Source organism: Rosa chinensis, chromosome 2 (genome assembly GCF_002994745.2).
Source record: "Rosa chinensis cultivar Old Blush chromosome 2, RchiOBHm-V2, whole genome shotgun sequence".
Taxonomy (NCBI): Eukaryota; Viridiplantae; Streptophyta; class Magnoliopsida; order Rosales; family Rosaceae; genus Rosa; species Rosa chinensis.
This window is the reverse complement of record NC_037089.1, coordinates 9,596,909-9,621,713: the sequence shown is the minus strand read 5'-3', so window position 1 is coordinate 9,621,713 and position 24,805 is coordinate 9,596,909. Positions and strand designations below refer to the sequence as shown.

The 24,805-nt window shown below is 41.1% G+C and overlaps 3 protein-coding genes across 3 annotated transcripts; 2 read left to right on the top strand and 1 right to left on the bottom strand.

The window, feature by feature from the left end:
• Positions 1 to 1,786: 1,786 nt before the first annotated feature.
• On the bottom strand, positions 1,787 to 5,223 carry LOC112183642 (monosaccharide-sensing protein 2). The gene is made up of 6 exons (XM_024322007.2): positions 5,082 to 5,223; positions 4,822 to 4,957; positions 4,040 to 4,606; positions 2,790 to 3,748; positions 2,523 to 2,710; positions 1,787 to 2,443 (listed from the first exon to the last, which is right to left on the bottom strand). Exons 2-6 carry the CDS (start codon positions 4,901 to 4,903, stop codon positions 1,993 to 1,995), a joined length of 2,247 nt encoding a protein of 748 aa, XP_024177775.1. The 5' UTR covers positions 4,904 to 4,957; positions 5,082 to 5,223; the 3' UTR covers positions 1,787 to 1,992.
• Positions 5,224 to 12,698: 7,475 nt separating this feature from the next.
• On the top strand, positions 12,699 to 17,360 carry LOC112183641. Its single transcript, XM_024322006.1, has 6 exons — positions 12,699 to 12,894; positions 13,177 to 13,247; positions 13,330 to 13,766; positions 13,912 to 14,692; positions 16,441 to 17,026; positions 17,086 to 17,360. Exons 1-6 carry the CDS (start codon positions 12,699 to 12,701, stop codon positions 17,358 to 17,360), a joined length of 2,346 nt encoding a protein of 781 aa, XP_024177774.1.
• Positions 17,361 to 23,666: 6,306 nt separating this feature from the next.
• LOC112183640 (transcription factor DIVARICATA) lies at positions 23,667 to 24,335 on the top strand. The gene is made up of 2 exons (XM_024322005.1): positions 23,667 to 24,046; positions 24,146 to 24,335. The coding sequence occupies exons 1-2, from the start codon at positions 23,667 to 23,669 to the stop codon at positions 24,333 to 24,335; spliced, it is 570 nt and encodes a 189-aa protein (XP_024177773.1).
• Positions 24,336 to 24,805: the final 470 nt, after the last annotated feature.

Here is a 24,805-nt window from a genome sequence, read left to right as displayed (position 1 = left end):
CTGTTTACTGTTTTGGGTATTGGATAGTGGTAGTGTCGTAAATTATGGTGAACTAGAGCATTTTGGTCATTTTTCATTAAAACTGGGAACCAGACTTGCATCATTTGGCTTTTGAGCCTGGGCTCATGTCCTTATTTGTATAAATTTTTTAGTAAGTGGGTTTTTTGTGTTTACATCTTTGATCATGTGCTACTATTTAATTTTCTATATAAATAAAAGGGTAAAGCCTTTCAAAAAAAAAGTGTAAAGTTGGTGTTGCAAGTGTTTGGCTCTAGTTTTGTTGTAGCTGGTCAATAGTCTCTTTTCTTGCGCGGGCGTGCCAGCACCGTTCGGGTGCGGTCGTCGGGGGTGTCCCTTGACCTGACTTCTTTCAAGCGATTGTGGACGAGGAGAGCACCAACCTCGTCGTGGGATTCTTTATGCCTCGTGGTGAGGACTTTTGCTAATCTTCTTGAAAATCACAATCGATACTCGATGTTGTAGATCGAGCAGAGCGAGAACCACTGGGAAGTAGAGAGAACTTACTAAAGCGTGACTTTAGCTTGGCTGGTTTGTGAGGGCGTTACCCTTGCTTGGCTGGTTCCGTAACTGTTGTGGTCGTGGTACTACAATCGGCTCCCGAGGAGACTAGGACCGAAGTATGTTGACAGGGGGTTTGGTGGCACTGAAAGTCGGCTTCTGAGAAGACTAGAACTAGGAGTGTGGTCACCGGTAAGAGAAAGAGAAGGAGAGAAGTTGCTCTTAGAGAGGTTTGCTCTAGAGAGACTTAGATCATCTTAGAGATGTATTGATGAGTGAATTGTGTTCCTAGTGATGAATTTGTAACCTCTATTTATAGGCTACCATGCCAAAACAGTTGGCATTAAACAAATGATAGTGGAGCATTAATTGGAGATAAGAAATGATGAATTTTGGAGATAAGGAAGTATAATTGGAGATAAAGAATGATGAATTTCGGAGATAAGGAGATAAGGAGATAAGGAAGCATAATTGGAGATAAGGAATGATGAATTTTGGAGATAAGGAAGCACTTTCAGCTCCTTTATTCCTTCAATTATATCTCTATCAAGAACTCAGATTTTGACCGTGACTTCTTCATAACAAATATTCCATTATGAGTGTAGATCATCCTGATAAAATTTCAGAGATTTTGCTATAGTGGTTGGGCCAGAAACGCTGCTGGACCTCTTACAGGTCCAGTTTTCCTGTTTTGCTTCTGCAGAAAATTGGACTGATTGTTTGAAGGCCTTCTACTCAAAAATAGCTCTAGAACTCTTCATAAGAAATGATCCTTGGGCTTTATATATTTAATCTGAAAAGTTTTAGCTCATTTGGATTTCGTTTGGTTAGTCTGCCGCCCCTCCTTCCTTGTTTAGCTCGGTTTCTCCTAGCCAAAGTAGGAAAATGTGCTAAAGTTGACTTTTCATGCTTCCATGCTTCCATAGTAGGCTTTATTTAGCCTCTAAATATATATTTCGAACTTTTCGACAACATATAGCTTGAGCCACTGACATTGGCTCAATTTCTCAAAGACGTGCCTTGTCATGCTAAAATGCTCATTTTGGGTCCAAACAGCAAGATTATGATGTAGAATTGAGAATAAACTTATATTTGCTTACGTGGTATGACGCCTAGAATTTGAAGCCACAAATCTTAGGCTCCATTGAGACCCCCTATCATTGCCCTTATAAAAATGTCTAATTCAGAGTAAGAAGTTAAAATTAGAGTGTCATTATCGCAGCCTAATAACTGAAAAATCGAGACGGACAGCCAAGTTTCATTTGACTCGCATGTAGTATATCAAAGATTATATACACAAACTGTCATGGAAAACATAGCAGGCACTGATATTCACATCACCATTTTACATGGATTCATTCGTGACTTAATTTAAGTGTTATTGTGCCTACTTCCTCTAAGCTAAAGACAAGTGATCGAAAAAAACAGAAAAACAAAAAACAAGCACCATGCATTAATTTCCTTGACTAACAATTAAGAACTAATTCTTTCTGCAATTTCAGCTTGCTTTGCACCAACTGCAAAGAACTCAGAGATGACTTCTAAGGGCATTCCCTTTGTTTCTGGAACCTTCAAGAAAACAAACACCCAAGAAAGGGCGCACACAACAGCATAGATGGCAAAGACACCGGCGAGACCCATAGAGGTGAGCAGAATAGGCAGTGAGTAAGTGACGATGATGTCTCCTATCCAAAACGTGAGAGCACATATTGCAATACAGACTCCTCGAACTCGAGTTGGGAAGATCTCAGAGCAGAGAATGTTGGGAATTGGTCCGAAAGCCATGACAAAGGTGCAAAAGTAGAGCACCACACTGATGGTGGAAATTGTGGCATTAACAACAGAACCCATGTTGACAAGTTGGCTGAAAATTAGTAGTAGGAGTGTTCCTGTTAGGACTGGTAATGTGCTCAGCAAGAGTGACCTGCAAGAAGAGAATTAGAATATATATGTTAAATCAAGACAACAAGATTTCCTGGGGACTCTCCTCTTGACAAACTCACCTTCTGCCCGCGACATCCATTAGTCTCATGGCAACGCCTACAGATGGAAGCATCAATAGGGTTGTGAGAGCACTTATGAGAATAGAAGCTGAGGTGGAACTGAGACCCAAATTTGATAAGAGAACTGCAACTCCTGCTTGCTCAAGAATTTGGGGAGTGTAGTAAAGAACCCCATTTATGCCAGAGAACTGCAAATTTAAGATAAGATTAATTAGTCAAGTTCGAGCACATATTACATTTCCTGGGAACAACAGGAAATGTCAGTACCTGCTGAAGAACTTGAATTGCTACGCCAACAAACAATGCACTCTTGACTCCGGGTTCCAAAAGATCAGACCAACTGGATCCTTGGACAGCAGTTTCTTGAGGGCCAAGCTTTGGTGGTCCATCCCGGCTCATTTGATTTTTGGTAATTATAGAAGGTTGGCTAACAAGAGCAGAAGCCTGAAAATATTCACATTCCAGAGGTGTATCACCATCACCAGCAACTGAGAGCATAGAGCCGCCGCGCATTGAGCCAATCATTGAGCCACGGCGAGATTGATCAAGTGCACCCTCCTGGTGCAAATAAACCCTTTGACACTCTTCTGTCTTCTTCCCATCTTTGTCAACGCGCTCGGAGTATTTATAAGCCAACTGCCAGCCACCACCAATGTCCATACTACTCACTGCTTCGCCACCAGCTCCCGGCATGAGGAGGCTATTTCGCCTCTTCATGCCTCCCACGAAGCTGGTAGATTTCCCAGGAAGCATGTCATTTGCCATACTGGCTGTATGTCTACTCGCAAGCAATGGCTTTCGTGCATTGTCCTCAGAATCATCTCCGTGCTCCAAATCCCAATGATCAGTTTTGTCCTGCTCATGTGGTGGTGCCACATTTAGCAGGCTCCCCATGTTTGGCAAATTGAGAAGGCTACGCATACTTCCTGAGCCCTCAGGTAAAAGCTTCTCATGGACACTACCAAATAGGTTTACAAGAGGATCCACATAAGGCCCGTTTGGATTCAGTATGCTTCCTTGGCGTGACGGCAAGCCGAAATTGGCCTGTCCTGTGACTGATCTCGCAATCAATGAGGCTCGTCCCTCCTCCGGTCCATATAGCTTTATTTGATCCTTCTCTGGAGCTGCTTCACGGCCATCCGGATCATTGGCCGGACCAATTATGTACTCTTCTAATGATGTATCCCCTCCAACTCCAAGACCCTCGACCAGCAAAGCCAACTCACCTGCAGCATATCGATCAATCAAGCCTAATAAATTAGCACAAGAACAGACAATATATAGCAACGCTTCTCAAACATTTTATAACAGGATATCAGCACAGAAAATAGAATGTTTCATTACGCACAACTTGCAGTGCTAGTGTGGCGTCAAAATCAATTATCTTCGATATAAACACCATAAACAGTGAATTTTAAACCCAAGAACACATGCATACGTAACTCTAGACTCTTAAACCAGCATCATTTTGGACACACACACAATATCAACACAAAAAGGAAGGTCACTTTATGCACCTGAAACATCTTCCCTGCTTCGTAGTTTTTGCAAAACGTTCTTCGCCTCGGCCATTCGCCCTTTACTAACCAGCCACCTTGGAGACTCAGGCAGATAAAGCACAGTGAATGCGAAGTAAAGCAGAGATGGGATGGAAAGAACTCCAAGCATTAACCTCCAATTGGGTGCTTCCTTCAATGACATTGAAAACACCATACAGTATGAAAAGAACATCCCAATAGTGCCAGTAAACTGTGGGAAAGTGTTCAGTAGTCCTCTGATCTCGGGCGGGGATGTCTCGGAAATGTAGACCGGGACAAGAGTAACAGCTAGGCCAATCCCAAAACCATCTAACAGCCGTGCCAAGAGAAGCACATACACATTGGGTGACCATACCATTACCAAACTGCTGAGAAAATATAGAACTGATGAGATTATCAGCATGGGACGCCTTCCGATTGAGTCCGATACTGGCCCCGAAAATGTTGTGATCACTGTGGCTCCAATCAGTGACATTGCTACAATCAACCCTTCAATTTTTGGTTGAGTTTCCAATTTAAATTCCTTTTTAATATAAAGAACAGCCCCTGCAAATACCAATCACATATTGATATTTAATGAAATCTGTGTGATTTATCACCTAAATGCATATTGATCTGCAATAATACTATTAACGCCAAACTTGTTCATCAAATGATATGAACTCGGTCGCACTGTGGGAAACCCTACCGACCATATCATTGTTTTGTAAAAACTGAAATGGTCTAACAATGGAGATAATGAGGATTGAGGAGTTAGTTACCTGCAATGGTTGCATTGTCCCAACCTTGTAGAAAGTTTCCTATTGCAGCAGCAATGGCTACGAGAACAGCCGCCCCCCCCATGTTTTAAACTCTGCTGAGGTAGAGAGAAAGTCTTGGACTTTGTAGCATCAAAACCTTTACAATGCACATAGATTAGTTAGTGAAACAGAGTTTGTTCATGGGTAGTTGTTGAGCTAATGGAATGTCTAGTAACTAATTTTGCCTAAACGAGCCCACTTTCTCGAGTGAAAAATTTTACCTTTCAAGAACAGAGAGAAACAATGAATTCTAGCATCTCTGTTCCAGACAGATCTGAGAAAGAAGTGATCTAAGTGGTACTTTTGGGCTTTAACGGGTCCAAAAGTTTTTGAATGAAATTCCTAATATGACTCTTGAATCACACAACAAGATGAAGCCCTCTTCTTACGCTAAACAGTGGCAAGTTGTTAAGACACCTAATTGTGCTATTTTCTGCTCTAATACCGGATAGTGTTAGAAGGTCAAACAATCAATGAGACCATGAAAATAATTCAATTTAGAGATTTTCCATCAAATAGAGGGTAGCAAATAACATCTATATTGCTACACTACAATATAGTCTATTGGTTTTATAGAATTAGTTTTACTTAAGGTAATAGACTAATAGTTATTAGTTACCACAGTTTGTAATAACTTGAGAAATTAGTGCCGTTTTGGATTGGCGATGGCACTGCCGGTTGCAGCGTCCTCCGGCGGTCGGATGGTGGAGGCCTCCTTGGTGTGGTAGTGGGCTAGCTGTAGTTAAATTTGGGCCTAATGTTGGGCCTCTATTTGTTGGATAAGGATGTCTTGTAAGGGGTTGCTAGAGTCCAATCGAGCACCTAACCTCAATTTGTTTATATTGGAATATGCTAGGTCACAGATAACTAGAGAAATATAACTTGGCTCCGCCTCAATCTATGGATAATGTATCAGGGTTACCACTGAAAATTTTACGGTGAATCTGATGTATTGATGTTTCATGTTACATAACATCATTTTAGTCATTGTTGTCATCCTCAGGTGCTAAGTTTTTATCATGTTACTCAGCCTCTAATTAGAAATTTATCACATTAACTATAAAATTATCTATTTATCTTAAAGTGAAAGGAAAAATAAGAGAGTTAAAATTTACGGTTAATGCCCCAACCCATGGAAACTAAATCCTATAACTTTTCACAAAAGAAAATAAATAAATAAATTTCAAGACCACAATTTTTTTCACCCAAAATTGTGGGACTACAACATATGTTTTTTGTCAAAAATTACATATTTGTTTAAGGATATCTCTATTTGTGTTTGGCTCAAACTCTAGGTTACTTGACCTAGTGGTAATAAGGTTTAATTAGAAGAATTTAGAGATTATCTTTCCTTGTATGATTCAGACTCTATGCATTGTAATCCTCTATATAAGGAGGCCCTTATTATCAATAAGAACACACAGCAAATTTCTCTCAATTTCTGATTCCCTAAAACACGTTATCAGCACGAAGTCCTAACCCTGAAACGATAATTTCGTAGCCTTCAAATCCTAGATACCTCCGTCGCACAACTTGAAGATCTCAACCCCAGGAGCCCAGAACCGGCGGCGCCACCTCCAGAACCGGCCGGAACAACCCCGAACCGGCCTCCAGAAGTGATGAAAGTCTTCCTGCGTGGCTCAAAGCCTTTCGCTCAGCCTCTAATAACGATACTCCACCATCAGAAGCTCCTCGACCCCAGATCCCAGGAATCGGAAAACCCATCACCGGAACCGGCCTATAAGTACCTGAACCGGTCACCTGAAGATCCATTGCTCTGAACCGCCGCTTGACCACCAACCTAGAAGAAAAGTCGACCCAGCAGACGTCAGTCCAGATCAGACGCAGCCCTAGGCCCAGAAACTGAGGTGCAGCCCAAAGCCCAGAAACAGACTCAGGCCCAGAAGCAAAGAAGCAGGCCCAGAACCAAAAGGCATCCTCCCACGTCAGCGTCCAGTCAGCCTGCCACGTCAACATCTAGACTACCACGTCAGCAGGTCGGTCAACTACGGTCAACGCCGCCGGTCAACCTTTTTTCGCCACTTCCGGCCACTTTTCCGGCCATCTACAGTAACTTTTCCGGTCAAGAATTTTCGACCACTTTTCAAGGTAAATCTTTTCTAAAAGTTCCCGTTTTTGAAGTTTTTTTTCAATTTCTTCTTCTTTTCTCGGGGACTTCCAACATCCCTTCTCCTACCCCCCTTTCTTCTTCATAGGGGAGACCAAAAGCCGAACTGTGGGGGTTCGTGCTCACTCCAAGCTTGGAACTTGTAGAGTCCTCCAAACTTAGAGTTTGTTGAGAAGAAAACGATCGACCACATACATCGTTGTTTCGATCTAATCCAAAACCCCTCTTGGAATCGGATTTTTCTTGGAAGCGACTACGCACAGAAAATCTCTAATTTCTTGGAAGCGACTACGCTCAGGAATTCAATAGTTTTTCGTGGTAGCATTTTCGCTCCGAAACTAACCCTAATCTTGTGTTGTTTTTCAGGATGAGTTACCTGAACAAGTTGAACTTTGTTCCACTAGAGACAACTGGTGCAGGATACCATAAGTGGGTCCGAGATGTGCGCCAACATCTTAAGGCTGATGGACTTTTGGAACCCATCCAAGAGCCTAGTCAGAACGTGCTCTCCATTGAGCAAGCTAATGCTTTTGAAGCAAATCAAGCTAAAGCCATCATTCTCATGACAAGACACATGAATGACGCGCTCCAAAGTGAATACCTCAATGAGGAAGATCCAAGAAAGCTATGGGTAGAACTTGAGCAGCGATTTGGCAACGTTCGTGACTCCCTGCTTCCTAATTTAGAAGTGCGATGGCATAGCCTTCGCTTTTGTGATTTCAAGTCTGTGCTTGATTATAACTCGGAAGCTCTTCGTATCAAGTCTCTGATGGAGTTTTGTGGTCAAGCCATAACTGATACGATGTTGATCGAGAAGACTCTATCTACCTTCCCCATCTCTGCCCTGATGATTTCAAAGAATTAACGGATTGATGTGAAAGCAGGACGCATCACAAGATTTCATGCGCTCATTGGAACCATGAACGTAGCTGAAAAGCACGACAACATTCTTGTGAAGAACTATAACGCTAGACCCATGGGAACCAAGTCTATTCCGAAGTCTAACTATAGTCGCGCCTCCAAGGGAGGACGCAAGGAGCGAAACCCTAAGAGTAGGGACAATTTTGGACGCTCTGGTCCATATTCTCGCCCTAAAGAGGAAGGAAATCGCCATAAGAGGTGTGCACGGAACCGTGGAGGTCAACGTGTGAAGAGAGAGAGAGAGGCGGAGCCTCCGGCTATGGTGGTGACGCCACCAAGAGTAATAGTCGTCCAAATCATGCACCAAAAGCATCTCAATCAAGGGAGCCTGACCATAAAGATGTTTGTCTTTGATGTGGATCAAGTGGACATTGGGCAAAGAAGTGTACTGCATCCCAGAACGTTGCAAACACATACAAGATGTATCGTGAAGCAAGGGAGGCAAATTACATGGAACAAGAAGATCAAGATGGCGATCTCGATCTAAGGGTGGAAGACTACAAGGATCAAGACCCAGAAACTGGCGATTTTGATTAAGTCTTTTTATTTTCCAAGAGATGTAGGCAATTGCCATATTACTTTTGTAGTAGATGCCAATGATATTAGTCTTTCTTCAAAGTAGGCGTACTCAATGTAAGTGTGATGTCTAGGAAGGTTTTGAGATAAGTGGTACTTAAGTGAGCTTTGCTCCACCGACATCTCTCTACTCACCTGGTCACATTTACATTGGACTTACCGAAAGGAGTTAGACGACTACCATTGTTTTGCATTAACTAGTTTATTGGATTAGATTTTCTTTGGTTAAAGAAACGATGATGTAATTCCGTTTGGCTTATTAATAAAAGTTGAGTTCTTTTCTTTATGACTCCTTTTTAATTACAAGTTTTTCTTTTTAAGGAATGGATGAACTACAATGTCTTGCGGATAGTGCAACTACGGACACCATTTTATGACATAGGCAATTATTCTTAGAGATGTTGCCTACATATTCCTCTGTGACTACGATGGCTGGGCCATCAAGCTTAGTTCAAGGACATGGAATGACCAAATTCCTTTTGCCTAATGGCACCTTGATTAAAGTCACTGAAGCTCTCTACGCTTCTAAGGCAAATCGAACCTTATTGAGTTTTAAAGATATAAGAACCAACGGATTCCATGCGGAAAAGCATAGTGAGAACGGAATATAATTCCTTTGCATTACCTCTAATGATTGCGGACGAAAGCACATCTTAGAGAAGCTTATGTGTCAATCTAGTGGACTTTATGTCACTACAATTCGACCAATTGAATCCAATAATGTCATAAGAGAAGATCTCTTGGATTCAGACACATATTGGCTTTGGCATGACTGACTAGGACATCCTGGTCGTGATATGATGCTCCGTATACTTAAGATTTCACACGGGCATCCTTTCTTAAGAGTGAGAGGAAGCAAGACTCAAAAATTGATTCCAGGATTTAACAAGATCGTAAAAATTGCAGCTTCTGGCGCTGCTGCTGTCTTGGGCCGCTGAAAGGCCGCCCCTGTCCCTAGTGATGACGCTGTAAATGGCGCCAACCATGAGCATGACGCCATGGTTGCTCCTCCTAGTGGCCATGACGCCATACAAACCAATTTCCATGGCTCTAACGCCATAATGGGAGATGTAGTCACACACTTTGCTTCTAATAGCGCTACAGACACTCAGGCCCAACCAAAATCCTCATTGGCTGCTTCTAAGGCCCCTCGCTCATTTTGCAAAGCCTGTTCATTCGGGAAATTAGGACCGAGATTGTCCTATGCAAAGGATCCTAAAATACTCATTCCGTTCTTACAGAAAATCCAAGGAGATATACGTGGACCAATTCAACCATCATGCAGACCTTTTAAATACTTTATGGTATTGGTTGATGCGACGACACGCTGGTCACATGTCGCGATGTTGTCCACTCGAAATGCTGGGAAAGAAGTTGATCCTCCTCAACTCCATTGCCCTCAACTTTCCCTCCCCTCAAATCATCGTTTTCATCAGCCAAAAATGGCCCCTGAAATCATCGACCTCACCGCAGACACTCCTCCGTCCAGCCCTACTCATCCCCAGCGTCAACTAGCAGCTTCTTCTTCTACTAAATTACCAGTCCCGTCGTTTTCCCCGACGCCCTAGATCTAGATATGATTACAAAAGGTTCATAAGGACTGAGCAGGTGAAGCATCAAAGTCTGACCGAACCAACACCAACAACAGCCGGCCCGAGCCGATCCTATTACCAGTTTACCACAGTAACGTCCATGGGTCTGGAACCCAAAACATACAGCAGGGTGCTTAGACTCCCCCCGTTTTGGATCTTGAGTGGAAAGAGAAAGACCACCAGTAAGGCTTGCTTCTGAATTTTTTTTTCTAATTTGTTTCATTTTATCTGGTCTATTTATTTACATTTGTTGATGTCATAATTTGGTTCGACAAATACTTTTGACTTTTCAACCCATTCCATGTAGGACGCGTTGAAATGTCAAAGAGTCCACGTAGGACTATGACCTTTCAACGCACTTGAACCTTTCATCTAGAAACAAAAGGAATCCTTAGACATAAATAACCATAACTAGTGAGATGCCTAACCATGGTATGCCAAGTCTTTGATCTTGGACCTCCACCTTTAGGTCTTGGACAGTCACCATGTTATTGACTTGTCATCTTGGATGGTAAGGTTAGAGCATATTGTGACCTGGCTATTAGAATAGAATAGTCCGAAGGAATCAGGAGCCTCAACCCCCAAGGCCAAGAATTCGACCCCCAGGGCTTAGAAGCCCCGACCTCTAAGGATCATGGCCACGACTTCCAAGCCTAAAGCCTCGACCTTTAGGCTCACACTTTGGCACAGTCAAGGAGACATGGTAGTGACCAACTCTCACCAACTTTTCCACGTGTCAAGCCCTCTGTCAAACCCATTCTAGAGTATCAGTAGGTAGAGAGTAGGGGGCTGACACCCCAATTTTATGGGATTGAGCCATGCCTTTCCCTTTCCACGTCAACTCTCTTCTCCTATAAATACCCAGCCTTCACAAGGCTGAGGGGGGAGTTCAGCTCTCTCTTTTCTCCCAACACTATGCTAAAATATCTATGCCATGAAGCTCTGCCAGTTGTAGGTGGATTGGATGCCCAACATCAGGTGAAGGAAGTCCGAGACGAGACTATTAGTTTCACCCAAGGAGCTTGGAGGCCCAGCATCAGGTGAAGGAAGCCCAAGGCAAGGCTATCAGTTTCACCCAACAAGGTAGCTTGGAGGCCCAACATCAGGTGAAGGAAGTCCGAGACGAGACTATCAGTTTCACCCAACAAGGAGCTTGGAGGCCCAGCATCAGGTGAAGGAAGCCCGAGGCGAGGCTATCAGTTTCACCTAACAAGGTAGCTTGGAGGCCCAGCATCAGGTGAAGGAAGCCCAAGACGAGACTATCAGTTTCACCCAACAAGGTAGCTTGGAGGCCCAGCATCAGGTGAAGGAAGACTGAGACGAGACTATCAGTTTCACCCAACAAGGTAGCTTGGAGGCCCAACATCAGGTGAAGGAAGTCCGAGACGAGACTATCAGTTTCACCCAACAAGGAGCTTGGAGGCCCAACATCAATCGAAGGAAACCCAGGGCCATTCCTTCAGTCACAAGAGATGGACGACCAAGGCCACACATATAATCAAACTAATTGAAGGAAGAGATAGGCCCACTTCAAGAAAGCAACCCCACCACTTTACACTTGGATTTCAATTCAACTTCTGTTGACTCGTTGATGCCGAAATTGGCACCAACAACATTTTAGAGTATACTACGTTTACTTTAATCCATGTTGGTGTATATTCATATTTTTCTTATACTAGTGATTACAATGTTGGAATTAATGTACTTTCTCCTTAACTCTAGAGTCTTCTGTTTATCTCTTGATTTGAATTTATGAAGTAGTTGGTTGTTGTAACAATCTAAGTTAATGATGTATTAGAGTCCCGATGAGTGTTTTTGGTTCTCTAAGATAGAATTGTCTAGAGTCCTAAGCTGCCTAGAAATATAGCCCTGCTGATGTACTGTTGGTTAATCCATTCAATAGAAACTGAAGAGCTCTCCAGTAGCAACTCATAAACTTCTGCATTTCCAGATTTCCTATTCCCATCTTTTTCAATCCAACAGATTGGTATTAGAGCCAGGTTCGTTCATATTGGGCATCCCCTTTATCAACCTGCCAAGATGTCTCCTAAAGAAACCACTCCAGTTTCATATTCTTTTCTTCCCATCTTTGGTGGAGAAAACTATGATTTCTGGAAAGTGAAAATAACAACCTTGCTTTGGTCAGAAGGGTTTTGGAAGATCGTTGAGAAGGGCTTCACCGAACCAGAAGATGAGAATCAACTTTCAGCTGTACAAAGAGAAAAATATGAGCATATGCAATGATAGTTGCCAAGGCTCTCTCAAAAATTCAAAATGCAGTCACCAACGAAATTTTTCCAAGAATAACAAGAGCAATCACAGCAAAGGAAGCTTGTGAGATTTTGGAAAGGGAGTTTCAAGGTGATAGCAAGGCAAGGACCATCAAGCTTCAGTCTTTACGCAGGGAGTTTCATAATTTGAAGATGAGAGAATCTGAATGCATCCAAGATTACTCTTCTAGAGTAACTGAGGTTGTCAATCAAATGAGAACCCTTGGTGAAGACTTGTCAGATCAGAAGGTCATGGAGAAGATCTCAATCAGCTTGCCATAGAAATATGATCCTATTGTTGTTGCAATTGAAGACTCCAAGGACATTACCACCTTATCCATTGAGTAGCTGATGGGGTCCTTGAAGTCTCATGAGCAAAGAACGCTAGGACGCAATGAGGAAGCTGTTGAAAGTGCTTTCCAGTCAAAACTCACCTTCAAATCACCAAAGTTTATCAAGAAAGGCAGAGTTAATCCAAGGGATGATCATCGGATTGGAGACAAAAAATGGAAGAAAGCGGAGTCCAGCAGCAGAAACAATGACAAAGGTACGATTTATGTCGAAACTAAGCCTTCTTGCAAGATTTGCAATAAAGCTGATCATGCTTCAGCAAAGTGTTGGTTTCGCGGAAAGCCTAAATGCACGTATTGTAGTTTATTTGGGCATACTGAAAAGAAATGCATATTTAAAGAAACCAATCAAGCAAATTTCTCTGAGAAGAAGCATGAAGATGAAGAAGTTGGGAATTTATTCTATGCATATCAAGCAGCCCTTGAATAAAAACAAAGGACCTGATATCTTGACAGTGGTTGTAGTAATCACATGTCAGGGTATGAAAACATATTTGTTGATCTGGATACCTCAGTCACTCTGAAGATAAAGCTCAGCAATGGTGCTATTGTGAAATCATAGGGAAAGGAAGCGTTGCAGTCAAAACTAAGAAGGGAGTAAAGCAGATTCATGATGTCTTGTTTGTTCAAAGCCAAAACTTAGTGTTGGACAGCTGCAGGAGAATGGTTATCGTCTTATTTTTGATGATGACTACTGCACTATTTATGATAAGAAGGCAAAGATGGTGATTGCAAATGTCAGAATGGAGAAAAACGGAAACTTTCCACTTATATTTCATTATGATGGCATGAAGGCATTCAAGGCAGATGTTGTTGAAGACACTTGGCTATGGCACAAGAGATTTTGTCATCTAAATCTCCAAGGTTTGAAGCTTCTTCAACAGAATAGCATGGTGAATGGACTGCCAAAAATTGAAGCAACATCAGATTCATGTGAAGGATGTATCATGGGCAAGCAACATCGACTTCCATTTCCAAAACAAAGTTCGGGGAGAGCAAAGGCACCGCTAGAGCTTGTGCATACTGATATATGTGGCAGAATGCCAACTCCCTCCTTGAATCAATTCAGGTACTTTCTCACATTTATCAATGATTTTTCGAGGATGACCTGGGTATATTTTTTTGAAGGAGAAATCAGAAACTTTTCTGGTTTTCAAAAGATTCAAAGCATTTGTAGAGAATCAAAGTGCTTGCACAATTAAAGTCATTTGAAGTGACAAAGGAGGTGAATATACCTCTCATGAATTTGAAGATTTTTGCAAAGATGAAGGCATTTGGAAGCAGTTGACAGTAGGCTACAGCCCCCAACAAAATGGAATCGCAGAGAGGAAAAATCGCACAATTGTGGAGATAGCAACTTCAATGATGAATGAGAAGAGTTTACCGAAAGACTTTTGGGCAGAAGTTGTGCATACGGCTGTTTACATTCTCAACATATGTCCAACCAAAGCAGTAAAGAATATGACTCCATTTGAAGCCTGGAGCGGATTCAAACAATCTGTAAGTCATTTTAAAATCTTTGGCTGCATTTGTTATGCTCATATCCCTGCTGAAAAGACAAGTAAGTTTGATGAAAAAAGCCAAAAATGCATCTTTGTTGGGTATAGTACTAGCTCAAAAGGATATCGACTTTTCAATGTTGAAACTAAGAAGTTGATTGTGAGCAGAGATGTGGTTTTTAATGACAAAGCTAGCTGGGATTGGAATGAAAATAAAGTGCAGGAGTTGCCATATGCTACCGTTCAACAAGAAGAAAATATTCCATTGGAGCAGCATGAAGACGATGTCATTCCTCAGTCACCAACTACTCCAGCAAACAATTCAAATGCAAGTCCTTCTACTCCAGAGCACTCATCACCAGAGAGTCCTATTTTAAGGACCAGAAGACTCAGTGACCTATATGAGTCATGCAACTTTTCTGGAATAGAACCAGAAAGCTTTGAAGAAGTTCAAAATGAAGGAGTTTGGGTGAAAGCAATGGAGGAGGAGATAAGTGTAGACACCAAAAATTTAATGAAAATAAATTCATTAAATAATTTGGTCACCACTTGAAATTATGACTGAATAGATTTAGTCAGCATGTGGGTCCCGCAAATTGTTCACGTGGCTTGTGAGTCAGCAAAATCACGCAAACTCAGAAAATGACACTTGGCGATACATGAAAGGCTCGACGGCAATAAATGAATTTGCTCCGGCTAAATCAATTGATATTAAAGCGGATCAATCAAATCAATTGATTCAGAATAAAATCAAGCATTAAATCTCGTCTGCTGATTAGATATCAATTTATTTAAATTGATAATCAAGATGAAAATCAGCCATCAAATTAATTGGCTAATTCCTTAATAGTCGTGATTAAATCAATTAATTAAATCTAATTGATTTGATTATGCTATTAATGAAATACAATCAGCCATCAAATTGATTGGCTAATTCCTGAATAGTCGTAATTAAATCGGTTAATTAAAACTGATTGATTTGATTATGCTATTAATGAAATGCAATTAATTACGTGTCATCAAGTCATTCCAAATCGAGAGAGACGCCGACACTATAAATACCCCTTCTCAAAACAAGAGAATGACTGGGGGCCGGAGAGAAAAATCACTCCCAAAGTTCATAAGTCTTCAAGCGCGTGAAGAGCCTTCAAGCTGCCAAATAGCCGTTTCATCACCAACCTCAAGTCAAAGCACTCGTCACGTGTCAACCCTCGTGGCCATCATACGACTCAAGATCAAGCGTCAATCGCCCTTGAGCCAAGTACACCATCGAGGACGACGACAGACAGAGGGACGCAAGCAGACGGAAGAAACCTCTCCAAAGCTCAGAAGTCTCCCAAGCTCGTGAAGAACCATCAAGCTGCCAAATAGCCGGTCTCTTCACCTCACTGACTTCAGACAAGAAGGGGAAATCACCTACAAGCTCAGAAGTCGTCAAACACGCGGAGGATCAACAAGCACCAAACACACGTGCTGATTCATCCACCATCAAAAGCCATACTCGCCACGTGACACCGCTCGTGGTTCAAATCCGATCAAGATCAAGCTTCTACAGCCCTTGGTCAATCATCTTCCTCAAATCGTCAACATAGCAGGAAGTCCACATTGCAACCGTTTAATTCAAGATCAAGTGCTTGCCACTCTTGGATTAAATCAACGTCAGAGATCGAATCAGAGGAGAATCTTGTGAAAGAACATCTACAGAGATTGTAACCCGCAAATTCATTAATAAAAATATATTATTTTGTACACGTGTCCTTCTTTCATTAGTTGCAGGATTTTTTTGTGTTTACAATAAGAATGATAGAAAAAAATCAGACCTGGGAGCTTGTTGATCTTCCAAAAGACAGGGAAGCTATTGGGGTGAAATGGATCTTCAAGACGAAGTTCAATCAAGACGGAAGCATCCATAAACATAAAGCAAGACTTGTGGCTCGAGGATTTACTCAACAGCCAGGTATTGATTATTCTGAAACTTTTGCTCCTGTTGCAAGACTTGAAACTATAAGAACCTTCATTGCTCTTGCTGCTCAAAAGAATTGGTTGATATTTCAACTTGATGTGAAGTCAGCGTTTTTAAATGGATCGGAGTATTGAAAGATGAAGTTTACGTAGAGCAGCCTCAAGGGTTTCTAGTTAAAGGGAGAGAAGACAAAGTTTACAGGTTAAAAAAGGCTCTTTAAGGGCTTAAGCAAGCTCCTCGGACATGGTATGCTGAAATTGACAGATTAATACTTTGTCAAGAGAGGTTTTCAAAAGAGTCCAAGTGAGCCTACACTCTATGTGTACAAGAAAGCAGGTTCTATTCTCATTGTTTCTCTTTATATTGATGATATGATTTTTACTGGCAATGATGAGAATGTGATTCAGCAGTTCAAGAAAGATATGATGAGTACTTATGAGATGAATGACATGGGCCTTCTACATTATTTTTTGGGGATTGAAGTATCTCAATCGAAAGATGAGATTTTTATTTCCCAAAAGAAATATGCAGAGAATATTATCAAGAAGTTTAATATGCTCGGGTGCAATTCTGTGGCTACTCCTTTGATAGCAAATGAAAAGTTGAAGAAGGAGGATGGTGCAAAGAAGGCAGATGCTACAAAGTACAGAAGTTTAATTGGTGGTCTTTTGTATCTAACGACTACTAGGCCTGACATCATGTTCGCTGCAAGTCTTCTCTCCAGATATATGCAAGAGCCAAGTCAAATTCATTATGGAGCTGCAAAAAGAGTGTTAAGATACTTGCAGGACACTCTTGATTATGGAATTCTATACAAAGCAGCAGAAAAATCAACTCTTGTTGGGTACACTGACAGTGATTGGGCTGGTTGCCTTGATGACATGAATTGAAGAACACTTCAGCTTATGTTTTCTCTCTTGGTTCAGGAGCATGTTCATGGGCTTCAAAGAAACAAAGTGTTGTGGCTCAATCCTCTGCTAAAGCAGAATATATTGCAGCAGCAAAAGCAACATCTCAAGCGATATGGCTTCAAAGAATTCTTGAAGACATTGGAGAGAAGCAAGAGAAAGGAACCACCTTGTACTGTGACAACAAATCAGCCATAGCCATTGGAAAGAATCCAGTCAATCATGAACGGAAAAAGCACATTGCAACCAAGTATCACTTCATCAGAGAAGCAATTGAAAAAGAAATAGTGTAGCTTGAGCATTGCAGATCACAGGAGTAGTTGGCTGATATCCTCACCAAAGCACTTTCAAAGGAAAAATTTTGCCATCTCAGGGAGCTCATTGGTGTGGTGAAGAAAGCACATTAAGGGGAAGTGTTGGAATTAATGTACTTTCTCCTTAACTCTAGAGTCTTCGGTTTATCTCTTGATTTGAATCTATGAAGTAGTTGGTTGTTGTAACAGTCTAAGTTAATGATGTATTAGAGTCCCAATGAGTGTTTTTGGTTCTCTAAGATGGAATTGTCTGGAGTCCTAAGCTGCCTATAAATATAGCCCTGCTGATGTACTGTTGCTTAATCCATTCAATAGAAACTGAAGAGCTCTGCGGTAGCAACTCATAAACTTCTTCATTTCCAGATTTCCTATTCCCATCTTTTTCAATCCAACATACAGTGCTGTTTCTGTAACCAGATCTGGGAGATGCATTGATTGATTGTCTCATGGAAATTTTTTTTGAGGGAGACTAGAACTCATTTATGTTTTTTTTGGCTTTGTTGCATTGATCTTGGTCTCTACCTATGTGAAGGAAATATTTGAAAAAATTGTAAAAATGACATTGATTTTTTAAGCTAGTTTATCTATTATGTGGTTAGGCATATGGTATATATGAGTGTCTAATTGGGTAAGCAATCAATTTTCAACCTATTCGTGGAAGGTCTTTTAAAGTGTGGCATGGGCAACTGGAGTATGATGGCAGAGAAGTTTGTGAAGACGAAGACTCCTGAGCAGATATATGACTATTCTGCAGAATATTTCAAGCGAATTCGCTCTACAAACTTACGTGCCACTTGCTACATTAAGAAAGATTCACCATCCACATCAATTGGTCCATCGAACATAATGAATATCGTGGTCAATGTTGCTCCTCGATCATGCAAAAAATCCAGCATCAAGGCGCTTGAGGAGGTTGGTCAGTAGGGGGTTGGAAGGATAATCGTAGGTCAAACCAGACAGCGCATGAACCCTCAGGAGGACCAGGGCTCTTGAGGGGCCGAGGCCAATGGAGTCGGTACCAGGGTAGCAGCCGGTGCCTAATCCTGTCCTTGCGGCGCCAACTACTATCCCGTTGCCGATTTCAGGGATGAAACCAATGAATTAAAAAACGCGCCTTGAGGCGCGCCTGAGGCCTAAAAAGAGAAAATGAGCACCTAAATTGAGTCAGCTTCGATGAGAAGGCGACGAGGCTCCTGAGGCGGCAATCAAGGCGCCAAAGGCGTAAAAAGCGACGCCTGAGGCGTCGTAGGCTTACTCGCAGTTTTTTTTTTTTTTTTTGGGTCGTTTCTGAAACGACGTCGTTTTGGTTTCTAAGGTTTAAAGGGATAGGTCGCGACATTGAGCAGCCTTAATCGTTCGCCTCCCCTTCTCAGCTTTCGCACTCTCCTTGGTTTCTGATGCAAATCTCATAGAAACCCATTATCTTTCTCAATGATTTGGCTGTAAAGGAGACCAAGGAGTTCGATTTGGCTGTAAAGGAGACCAAGGAGTTCGAGTTGCAGACTTGGAGTTCGATTATTGGAGTTTGATTTGCAGCCTTCGAGTTCGATTTGGATTTTGGAGTTCGATTGGCAGAGTTGGAGTTCGATTTGTAGACTTGGAGTTTGATTTGCAGGCTTGGAGTTCGATTTGTAGACTTGAAGAGGAACAATAAGAACAACAACAACACCCACATCAACTGTAGCAAATCAAATCGTCTAGGTAAATTCTTTTTCAAAACTCTGTTTGATTTTGAATTGTGGGTCATTGAGATAAACTCTGTTTTGTAGATGATCAATTCTAGGTTTTCATTTCATATTGTCTTTTCGGTTATTTTTGTGACGATTATCTTTTTGCATTTGTCCCAGTTTGTTTTATGTTGTTCTGGGAATTGTTTTGGGTGTTAGTTATCACCTGGGTGTGAATCAGAAGAAAATTTCCTTTCGTCTCTAAATTAAAGGCGATCAAGTTTCAGTTCTCTTATCTGGGTTTTCATTTTCTTGCTTTTCATTATGTTTGTTGATTTAGTGACAGGACCCGCCCCGGATTTCACCTTGAAATCCGAAGTGACCCTGCGGGGCCCACCTTAGAAGAAATTCTACCAAAAATTTGGCGGAACTTCCCCTAAAATGGGCTACCCAAACCTGTAGAAAACATTTACACTCCTCAATCAATTCATCCTTATGCTCCTGGAGCCACCCTGCTCCCCAAATCAACATCAGTCTCCAATTCACAAAACACGCATCCCAACTCAAATATCATAAATCTCATAGGTAATCAGAGCAATTCTAACAGAAAGGTATAAGAGGAAAACCTAATTCAACGACAGATGCGGAAGCCATGCTGTTGACTATGCCTCAACTCCGTGTACGCCCTACCTCAACCAATTCGCCTGCAAACTGGGCATTTGAAACCGAAGGGCCCAGGGAAAAGTACATAAAATACGTTAGCGTGAGTGGACAAAAATAAACAATTTTTAAACCAAGTGGATTTTATACTTTCCCATATATATATTTCCTTAAAAACTCTCGATGCATGTAACGATTCAGAAAACAATTCACGAGAAGCCCTGCTCAAGAAAAACCGACTAGCCCCGCTAGTCACAAACAACCGAGAGGAAAGATCGAAACTCCGATACTCAACAGGATAAAACCAGCCCCGCTGGTTACACGGAAATCAGACTAGGCCCCGCTAGTCGAGAAATGGTAAGATATAAGGAAGAGATATCACCATACGGGAAATGGAGCCTCTCAGGCTCTACCTACCCTCAACTGCCACTCACACATAGATTGTGCGAGGAGGAGAACTAATAACCTCAACTTCCACTCACACATAGATTGTGCGAGGAGGAGACCAAATGACCTCGACTGCCACCCACGTGAGGAGGAGAATAAATCACCTCTACTGCCACTCACCAACACAAAGTAGGTGAGGAGGAGAACAAGCTACCTCAACTGCCACTCACCAACACAAAGTCAGTGAGGAGGAGACCTAATAACATAACCTGCGTATGGTGAGGAAAAATCATCGAAAACCAGTAAATCCATGTAGCTTCCCCATATTTCTCACGAGATAGAAACCATGTATTCAACGACGTGACCCCGCACGCCAAGATTACTCTCAATCTCAAAATGGATAAGTGAGAAATAGGAATAAATCGACGGCGTGTCCCACACGCCCAGATATTCTCAAATCCGTAACCAAAACCGGAAATTAGTTTAGGTAAATCCCATTTCCAAAAATCTCTCAAAATCTCCAAGAAGCCAACCAAATCCAAAATCCTTAATTAGGCATTCCCGATGCCAAAATTGAAAGTCAATAAACAATTGAGAATATCCAACTCCATTGAAACTCATCTTAAAAATCTTCCAGGAGCTTAACTCGGTGATTAGGGATATGCTTAATTCCAGAAATTTACCTCGGAAATAAGGAATTCATCAAATAATATTATAAATCAAAACCAACCTTTGAAACTCATTATTGAAAGCAAATCCGTGATATAATTCGAAATCAGTCTCCGAAAATTAATTCATTTCCTCAAAAAGTAATATGAATAATCACTAGAGCATTATTTAAGAAAATAAATGCATGCATCGCTATTTAAAACAAAAGTCCACTCACAGTGTACGGCTAAGCCTGCCGTCGATCCGAACCCTCCTTGAGGGAATCCTCCTCACGTCCTGTACAATATAACGTCCGTAAACTGTAATTACTGGATGGAAAACTAAATTACGTTAATTAAAACCAAACCCTAACATCATCTTTATTTGCCCAAAATCTCCCAATCTTCTTCACTAATATTATTCTCTTAAGGTATGGGCTTTAGGGCCGAATCAAGGAAATCCGACAGATGGATTTCTCATAATTCAATTAACAATTTCATCATTGATCAACATCAAAATCCATAATCACTCTTCTCCAATTTTATCCTAAAACTGCAATCATGGAACTAAAAGTATAATTGACTAATTATATCAACAACAGAAGTCAAATTCTGGCCAAAACACAGTCTCACGCGCCACCTACAGTGGCGGCGCGTGGCACCCACGCGCCGGCACCAACCTCCACCACCGGCTACCAAATTTCATATACAGCAACTACTCAACACACTGATTAAACTTCTCAACTACAACATTCCCAAATTATACCTGTAAATGGTCGAATTCAACCGGCGAAATTAACCCAGAAAATCAAGAACCCTAGATTTTCAATTCTGCCTCTACACTTCAAATCTTGATTCGAGGCTAGGGGCGAAATGATCTCCGTGGAAAACCGAGCCTTCGACGGCAAAATGGTGACCGGAGGTGGCCTGAATCGCCGGAAATCGGCAAAAATGGCTAACTGCCACTGTAGCTTCCTCCTCTCCAAATCGAGCTTCTCCGGCCAAATCACTGTAATATACCTCCACAGACGTGACAAGGGGAAGAAACCGAGCTTGAGGGTGGCCGGATTACGTCCTGGGTCGGCCGGAGGAGGAAGAAACTGGAGGGGAAAGAGATCGGGCCGAGAGGGGAGAAAGAGTCGGGGAGAGAGAAAAAGGAGAGTTACCCGGTTGGGTAGGTTTCCAAAAATAAAAATCTACCAACAGTAATTTCCATATATATATAACTTACTATGAACAGTAAATTCTACATTTTTAGCCATAACTCTCACATACTAAGTCCAATTTTTACGTACCACATATGCACGCGCTCGGTTTAACGTCCCCTACAACTTTCATGAAGAACATTTTCTCAAATTTTGACCCGAACAAAAAGTCAACTTTTAGGGCCACTAAAATACCGAATTAGGGTAAAAAGTAAGAGCAGTTGTCGTTTACCGTCCAAATGACTAGTAAACGGGTAAGTGAAAATACGGGATGTTACATTTAGAGTCACTGATTTTTGATTGGTTAGGATTGTTCTAGGTTTGAATTCAAGGCTCTGTCCCTTCGATTTGCAGACTTGGAGTTCGAACTGCATACTTGAAGATGTGCTTGCAGAGACACTACTAGCATTTTAAGGTAAGATATCTTGAACGAGAGTTAAAGATTGTTGATTGTTAGTTTGTTACAACTATTAAGATTGTTGCTTTGTATCATTGACTTGTATCTGAAGTTCTGAACCATTAAGATTGTTGCTTTGTATCACTGACTGAATGCATATATGTTGGTGAATGACAATTAGTAATGTTCTTTTGGTTGAATCATAATGTGGTATGTATAAGAGTAGAAATTACATGAATATAGGTGATAATTACGTAAGGCTTACGCCTTATGCGCCTTATGCCTCAAGGCTGCAAGGCTCTCTCGAAAACGCCTCAGGTACGCCTTCAGCGTTTTAAAACATTGGATGAAACCACCACAGATTTTAAGGCTGTTCCCAGTGGAAGCCCCGCTTTTTTCACTTTCTGCTGAAAGAGGAAATAGTTCTTCATCATCTGTTACTGGTGATCATGGAGATGGTAAGGCTGAAGATGAGCATGACCTTGACCTTGAACTCACCATAGGTTGATATATCATTGCTCATCACAATGAGCTCCATAAGAAAACTGTCATTGTTGTATGAAATGTAGTAACAAAACCATAATTTTTTTTTCCAAAATTCTAACGAATTCCTCAATTAGCTTTTTAAAATATTTAGATGGTTTTTCTTACATCTTTTGCAAATTGCAATATTGCACACTGAAACTTTAATTTCCTAAAAACCAGAAATCATGAAAGAAGAGAGAACAAAAGGACCAATAAAGAGGCCAGTTAATGTGTGGAGCTGTACGTTCTAACAAAATACAAAAATAACTTCTCATAGACTCATACAACATTTACACCAGTTCATTTGGGTGGTGAGATTAATTAGTCCTCTAATTATGAGATCCGGTCTCTCGAGAGTCATAATGCGAGTGCAGTATCCAAAAATTTTCGGGAGATTTCCATATAGAGGTCGGTCTACCCCAGGATTAGGATTAAGAAAATTTAACAGTATGGATAATTTAATTTTCCAAAAAACAAACAATATGGATAATTACTTTCCAAAAAATAAACAATATGGATGATTACTTTCCAGGAAACAAACATTATGGATAATTTCCAGGTTATATATTTGTGAGTTGGCATTATCATAAATTTAAGTTTGCCACATCATTGCAGTAAATTCACCCTATAAGATTCGTCAACGTTTTTGGTAATTTCTGGTGTCACGCTTTCAACGCATATAGAAGAATCTTGGAAGAACAACCTGTATAAGAACAAAGTATAATATGTACATTGACTGAACCAGTTTGGAAATTATTTTAACTCTGTTTTTCTTCTTTCATAATCGTGTGAACAAGATGGAACCGTTTTCATTCTTCCCTACTGCTCCTTCTCCACCTTTCCCTTCTTCTTCTTCCTCAGCTTTATTGGAATCTACAGCCCAGCTTGCAGAAGACGGTGATCAGTGGACTTTCGAAGAGAACAAGAGGTTTGAGACTGCACTCGCGGAGTTTGATCTTGGTGCCCCGGACCTGTTTGATAACATACAGACTAGGGTTCCTGGGAAAACTCTATGGGAAATCAAGAAACACCTTGATGATTTGTTTGAAGACATTGAGAAGATTGAGACGGGTATTATACCGATACCCAACTACAAGACTACTCCAACTCAGGTGAAATCGAATCCTAGGTCTCAGCCTAGAAAGAAAGGTGTTATATGGACTGAGGAAGAACATAAGTAAGTGTTCCTATACACACTGTTAGATTCTTTTCCAGATTAAAAATAAATAAAAATATAAAGCGATATTGATGTACTCAAATGTTTTGACATAAACAGGTTGTTCCTTCAGGGCTTGAAGATATATGGCAAGGGGGATTGGAAGAGCATATCTAGACACTGTGTAATGTCAAGGAACCCAACACAAGTTGCAAGTCATGCCCAGAAGTACTTCCTTCGTCTGCAGAACTCTGCAGAATCTGAGCAAAATGCTAATGGTGAATGCTCCACCTCTAATAATAAGCTTTAGAATCGATCTGTAGTGACAAATACCTTAATTTTTGCAGTGACTTAATGGTTTTAGCTAATCATATTCATTGATCATCGTTAAATATGATGGAGCTGGTTATAGAAGTTTTTGTCAGATATTATGCCATGAATGGGTGAATTTCCTTATATTGGTCCAATTTCAGACCTTGCTATGTGATCATTGAAAATTTTACTTATGAAAAATCATTATGTGGATATAGTGAGATACCTTGTCGATAGTGCTTTATTTTATTCGAATGTCTCACGTGTTAATATAATTTACGTAGCTGACGGTTTCGTATATTAAATATTATGATTTTTAAAAAATAATTAAATACTCGGTGGCATTCGAGTTGAATGAGATGTGTCTATTTGTATCTCTTCTTTTGCTAGTGGTTCGAACTTCTGAGCCTAATCTCATTCCAAGTCTCCATCCCCTTTCATCACTTGAGCTTTTTAGTACTACATCGG